The 7,468-nt window shown below is 35.4% G+C and overlaps 1 protein-coding gene across 1 annotated transcript; it reads left to right on the top strand.

The window, feature by feature from the left end:
- Positions 1-1,321: 1,321 nt before the first annotated feature.
- LOC112503156 (protein FAR1-RELATED SEQUENCE 5-like) lies at positions 1,322-5,486 on the top strand. Its single transcript, XM_025107224.1, has 7 exons — positions 1,322-1,441; positions 2,944-3,588; positions 3,692-3,789; positions 3,901-4,096; positions 4,241-4,478; positions 4,554-4,810; positions 4,899-5,486. The coding sequence occupies exons 1-7, from the start codon at positions 1,322-1,324 to the stop codon at positions 5,484-5,486; spliced, it is 2,142 nt and encodes a 713-aa protein (XP_024962992.1).
- Positions 5,487-7,468: the final 1,982 nt, after the last annotated feature.

The raw sequence follows: 7,468 nt of genomic DNA, 5'->3' as shown, positions 1-7,468 counted from the left end.
TATTTGGTCATGAAAGATTCTTGTACTAAGGGACCTGAATGGTAAATGAATATGTATTTCTTTGGTATGAAATATGTGTTACATGCAATATGTGGATTGGGGCGTTACAGTGGATGCCACCATATATGAAAAATGTTACCTCTTAACTCTCATCATTGATTAATCTGAATTGTGTTTGAAATTGATTCTCAAAATTCTCAATCTTTTTGTGATTCTCATTTGATTTGTCACAAGTCAATGATGGTGTTAAGTGGAGGGACGAACTGTGTTTCTATGTTTATATGTATATATATATATATGTATATGTGTATATATATAATATAATATTATAATACAAAATAGAAAAAGGACAAAAAGAGAGTAAAAGCAAAAATGCCCCTTGAGTCAATTGAGTTAAACATGTTTTGTTAGAGGGAGTAACCTAGAGCGTGTGCTTTTGTATATTACAGGTATCGGGAGTGTAATATACGTGTTTGATGTTCTGGTAATGACAATCAGTAAACCACATGATAAGGAATGTAAATTTACTCAATATTATTTTAAGAAATAAAGATAATAATTAAAGATCAAACGGTTTGGTCTAGACGGTTTAAGACTTTAATAAACTTCGAGTGGCAGTTTTAGATATTTTCAAACTGTGCGATTTGAATTGATGTGTCCACAGCGGTCGAGTAGACTACAAGATTGCGATCTGGTTTGACCGATTTAGACAGTTTAGGCTAATTATGAGCTTTAAATTTAAACTATGAACTAAAAAATTAAATTTTAATGTATATCTTAAAAATACAAGTAAAAATTAACATATCAACCATACTCGATAATATATATACAAAAGGTTCAAAATGGGGCGAGGCGTGGCGTAACGACGTGGTCAAGCCACAATCCTTACATGCGACAGCGAGAACGCGACATTTTTCAAGGCGTGACATAAGATGGCGTATTTGTATTTCATATATAGAATTATATATATATATATATATATATATATGTATGTATATATATATATAGAGGTTGGTTCAAATAGAAACCAACCATATGGTACAAACTATGCAAACCAACCGTAACCAATCACATTTTTTCTTGACTTTAGGTTCAAATCTAAATTATAAATTAATAATAAGGGTAATTTGGTAATTCAACCTTGTTGTAACCCCCAATAATTAATTAGGAGTTACAAATCTTAAAAGATACCTCTAATTGTTCATGAGATTTTCCTGATTTCTTTATTATTTCATGTTCATGGTCTTCATTTCAATTGATTTTATACATATATTGAAATTGGTTGTCTAAGTGTACAAGATTTTCGTTTCGTTCAAGATACATGGAGAATCCTATTCTAAAAGAATTTCAGAATAATGAAAACGATAAACTTAATTATGATATGAATACGGTCGGAATTCGATTACCGATGATGAAGAAGACGATCAAAGCGTTCCGATTGGTAAGTGATTAGTATTTCATGTATATTGTTTAAATGGACAACCATTACCTTTGTGGTATATAAAATATGCTTGCAATATAGATGAGATCGTCCAAGAATCTGATGCATTATCTGGTACTAAATATGTTCAAAAAACACATTACAAAATATGAAAAAATGTCAGTAGATAATAAGACATACAACATATGAACAGATCCAAAGGAAGCGTGAACACCGAAATCATCAGCATGAACATATAATGCGCTTGTAGTCTATGTTCATATCTGCACACATGCACAACGATTATTGATTTTGAAAATGTTCATATTCTCGCATCGCTTGCAGTCTATGAACATCTTGTTTTCATTGCAAGACACAAACGTTGTTCACACAAACACATGGACGATGTCATACGGTGCATGCCATTTTCGCTGCCTCCATGTGTTCATGTGATCAGCGACTGTGGTCGTTTACACATTCAAATGCAGTGTGATCATAGCGGAATTAGCAATATGAACAGAATGCAAATGCAGTATATGTTCACAGCGCATTAATATGGATATTGTTTATGAACATGATATAACCTGCTTGTTTTTTTGAAAGTGAATATGATAAATTAATATTTTGTATGAGTGAACACAAAGCCTGTATGCACACACAATGAATCAGCAGTGGTAACCATACTGCTAATATAGTATGTGTCTACATGTGCACATGTGCATAATCTATATGTCATGACCACATGCCAATATTGTTTCATTTTGTACATAAGCAGCCATGTTTGATTTTGAATGAACCAGAATCTATTATTATTCTTCATTTATAAATGTGAACCATGTGAACCAGATAAATCACGTGAAACTTGAAAAAGTACAACCAAGCATGCATATGGTACAACTTAAATTATGGTACATCATCGGCATGAACATAAGCTATCATATTCACATATGTACTTCACAAGCTATCATATTCACAGATGTACTTCATAAGCTATCATATATTCACATATGTGTTCAAGTGATCGTGTCATTTGAAATCTGTTCATTTGAACACTGCCTGTGTCGACATGAATATGTTGAATATATTAACTCATATTACAGTCCGAAATAGTTCATATCAATACACCTGTTAACTACAACACATGAGTTTGACAATGATGTTGTGGTAGTATGTCATGTTGTTGTTCATATGGATGCATATGCCCACGTACTTTTCCCATTTTAACAGATTATTCAAAACAAAAGGGAGTGGCATATTACCTCAAACTATTTTCTTTATGATATATGCCATCATGTCATGACAACCTTTGCTTGGTCTGGTTTTTATAAAAATCCATCATGTTGTACCTGTAACATAAATGGTTATATCAGATTACATTACCTATATATAGACAATAGTAATATTGAGGTATGTTCGACAAATAAAATAAGATATTTTTTTCAAGTTGTTTAGAGTTTCACTTTACCTATCTGCATGTTGGTCTGTTAAGTTCGATTATTGTTATACCAACCTTAATCTCATAGCCTAAGTACTTTTTCCCATCAGATCTTGATAGCATAACTTCTACACAACAAGAAGTTGATTATGACATAGGAGAGAGTTCAGAAGGAATAAAGTTTTTTATCCCGAAGGTCGATGACGCACTTAAGCCAAATATGAAAGCACAATACGCGAATATAAATGAAGTCGAACGGATGTACAGGGCTTATGCGGACAACGCCGGCTTTGATGTTCGCATGCATGTAAAAAAGACGAACAATAATGGCGAAATTCAAACTAGGTGGTTTGTATGCAGCAGGGAGGGAAACCCAAAAAAGAAGGATTTTGATTCGTTGTACATGCAGCCGGGTGAGAGGAGATATCGTAATACAAACATCAAACGTTGTGGTTGTAATGCTTGTATAAGAATCCATTTGACAAAGGATAGGTCTTGTTATGAGATATATGAGTTCGTTGAGGCACATAACCATGCATTGTTCAATAATAACGATCGTCGTTTTTCTCGGAAGAATAGACAGATGAAGTATACAGATTTCAAAAGTGTACTAAATAGCTCAAGCTACAAAGTCGGCGCGAGAAGGGCTCACCGTATTCAGACCGCATTGAACGGTGGATTTGAGCATACTCGCATCTTTGAAATTGACTTCAAGAATTTCAAGAGGGATGCTGTTGCTTGTGTTGCGAATAAGGACGCGACAATGTTGATCAATAAACTATCAAACAGACGTGATGTTGTCCCCGGTTTTTTTTAAATACAAATGCAATGAGCAGGAGTTGAGTGCAATTTTCTGGGCGGATGAAATTGCTAGAATTAACTACAAAGAATTCGGTGATGTCATTTCGTTCGACGGAACCTTTCGCACTAACAAGTAAGATCACCGATTGCAATACAGTTATTTACGTTGTCCAGCTTTGATTCTTTTAACGGACATATGACGTGGCTATGAATAGATACTCATATTTTTTTATTTGTATTCCAGGCATGCAATGATTTTTGTTCCTTTCATGGCTGTTGACAATGATAAGGCGGTTGTTGTTGTTGGATCCGCTCTTATAAGTGGAGAGACAATTGATAACTTTACATGGGTTCTAGAGGCCTTTCTAAAGTGTCATGCGAAGCAACCAGTGTTCGTAATTACAGACCAATGCTCTGCAATGAAGCAGGCTATTCCGAAGGTGTTCACGGAATCCAAGCATTAACTATGTATGTGGCACATTATGAAGAAGGTCCCTTCAAAGGTAAGTAGTATATATTGAATGCTATATAATTTAATGCGTTTTTGTGTTATTCTTTCATATGTCGAAGCTTCGTTGATGCAGGTTAGTGTCGCCCTAAATCATGATCCTATGTTCAATAAAGTCATCAACAAGTTCGTATGGAACATTCATATTGGCCCATCGGAGTTCGAGAGCCGTTGGAATGAGATGATAGATAAATACAATCTAGCTGGGGATACTTGGTTTACAGAGACGTATGAAATCCGACACTCGTGGATTCCTGCCTATTACAAGGACACGCCGATGTCTGGGCTAATGAAAACAACCTCAAGATCCGAGAGTTCGAATTCGTATATCAACATATACGAATCTTACTAGTTTGATTTGGTGCAATTCCTTAATAATTACGACGTAGCTATAGAGAAGCAAATATACAGACAATCTGTTCACGAGACATTGACGAGAACGACTAATCCCAAGTTTGTTACTCCATTGCGTTTAGAAAGTCATGCATCAAGCATATACAGTCGGAACGTGTTTTTTGACATCCAAAAAGAAATAAAGAAGGCTGTTTGGTTTTGTGCTATTGAGACCGTCGAAGGCCGGGATGATTTCAAGTCATTCGTGATAAGCCACAAGGCCAAGAGATCAGCTGACAACATCACGTATCTGGTATCCTATCCCTAACTCTCAACATAATGGATTATATGATATTTATTTTTTTCTTGACTGATGTTGTTGGAAACTTCTTTCATGATAGGTGGGCCGTAATTACTCGACAAACACAGTTGAATGCAATTGTAACCTATTTACACGTAATGGGTATCTATGTCGTCACGCGTTCAAGGTACTAATAAATGACGAAGTTGAATGCATTCCGAAAAAATACGTACTATGTCGATGGAAACGAGAGTTAGTTCCAGTACAGATACAGTTCGTAAGAGTTCGTTATGGGGAGGTCAACGCCAATAAAGAAAAGTATATAATTGATGTATATTCCAACATCGACGACATAATAAGCATCGCCCGCAATGATCAATCTATATTAGATAGATTGGGGCGTAACCTCGACAAATTCATGGTTGATATAGAGAAGGAAGTTCCATACGAAGACCCATCCCAACAAAAGTTGGATGCGATAAGAGATCATCTAGGTGTTTCTATACCTGATGAGGTGGCCATTCTACCACCATCTGGAATAAGGAACAAAGGTTGTGGAACTGGCAAGAGGCTGGTAAGTGTATCTGAGAAATTGCAAACTAATTGCAAAAAGACTAAACGAAAATGTGCAACGTGTGGACAACGTAGTGGTCATGACTCACATAATTGCCCAGAATTGATAGATTAGTTAGATGGAAAGTATTTAGAATTCTTATCGTTTCGTTATAATAGGTCGTCGTCATCGAAACATATTGTTTATGTGGCTTTATTTGTTAAACAACTTGAACTTGACCTTAGTGTTTTGCTTGAATCAATAGTTGATGCTATTTGTTAGTGCCATTACTGTTGTTGATATGTTATGTACATTTTGTATTGTGTTTTTTATATATTTTATACGGTTTCATCAACTTTTCGGAGATGGAATGATCCCCGTTTAAATGATTATGTTTACTGCATTTAACTACGAATTCATTAAACATGGTATGTGTTCATTATGTCTCTAACATGTAGAGCGCCCACAGAGACAGTATATGAAACCAAGATGCAAATACTGATATTACACAAATATATAACATGTTTCTCACTGAAAAAATTAAACCTTACTGGAACGATCATTTTACTTAGACAACATAAAAACAGCAGACTACACAAACACAGTTCACACTAGAAGGCTATTGGTTTGCATGATGCATATAACACGTTTGATGTTTCATGCATATATCAAGATCTATGTAGCATTCATATACTTTTCATAAGGGTCATTATACATCTCATCATATTGTAAGTCAAATCATGATGCAAAGTAATCAAAATGCGTGATTTTGATATACCGATGTTACGAGATAAAAATGCATATATATTTAAATGGTTGTATACAAAAAATAAAGTTCAGAATGAACCTGACACGATGATACAAGTTCAGGTTACGCTGGATAGTATCAACATGTCCATCCACATGTTAAATGACATGGAAAGTCACACATACCAGTTGTACTCCCACGCTTCCATATGCGTTCAACGCTTGTCCATGTTGAATGGCACAGTACGGTCCACGGAAATAGTGATCAGTTAAAACTGCCACAAGTTGTGTCAATATGTTGGTGTCAGTATATCAATATATACACAAAGCATGTTTGTGGGAAGAATGTAGGTAGTACATTATAGACATCATGTAAAAACGTAATCATATAAATATGGTTCTTTAAATAACGATCATGGATAGTAAGCAGTAAACTCAAACAATATTGGCATGTGCACACATGTCGTTATGCATTTGAACATGTTTAGTAAGCTCAAATGTCATGTATATGCGTTCACAAACAGATAAGATTTGGTTTAATCAACACACTCACCTCTGGATCAAGGACCAGACATTTGGTTCATTCAACATCAAACATGGTTGCTTATCTACAAAATGAAACGGTATGTGGTCATGACATATAGATTATGCACATGTGCACATGTAGACACATACTACATTAGCAGTATGGTTACCACTGCTGTTTCATTGTGTGTGCATACAGGCTTTGTGTTCACTCATATAAAATATTAATTTATCATATTCACTTTCAACAAAACCAGCAGGTTATATCATGTTCATAAACAATATCCATATTATACGCTGTAGAAGATACTAAAGCATTAAACAAAAGATTGAGCTATCCATGTGGCAAGACCGAATACAATTGCCATCTACACCTTCCCTCGACCAATTCGTATATTTCCACGTGTCTTCTTGGCATTGAACGATGTTTCCATTGCAATGAAGCGCTCGACGTCATTGATGATGGAAGCCTTACATATGTTCTCGTCACTCAAAAGGATTTTTGCGCAATATTTAGTCCGGAGATCCTTTAGCTGCCTTTTCTGCTTTGTACTCTCTTTGTAAAGGCCGCAATCCCACTTCCCTCCATCGGCACCAAAATACGTCTCCAGATGTCGCATCATCATTACCCCACAATCAATCGAACGCTCATGTGACTGCCATCGAGTCCTGATTTGCTCCTGATCCATCTCCACATAAATTTTTCCGGCATCGTGGCCCTCTCTCAGAAGATGAAGTATCATCATATCTTGCTGAATAAATTATCAAAACGACAAAATATTTAAGGAATCATGACGCATGTATAATATTAGTACTAACAATGTATATTTACCCGTACTAGCTCC

Source organism: Cynara cardunculus, unplaced genomic scaffold (genome assembly GCF_001531365.2).
Source record: "Cynara cardunculus var. scolymus isolate 2C unplaced genomic scaffold, CcrdV1 Un_Scaffold_2643, whole genome shotgun sequence".
NCBI lineage: Eukaryota > Viridiplantae > Streptophyta > Magnoliopsida > Asterales > Asteraceae > Cynara > Cynara cardunculus.
The sequence above is the reverse complement of the archived record's forward strand: the minus strand, read 5'-3'. Positions and strand labels throughout refer to the sequence as shown.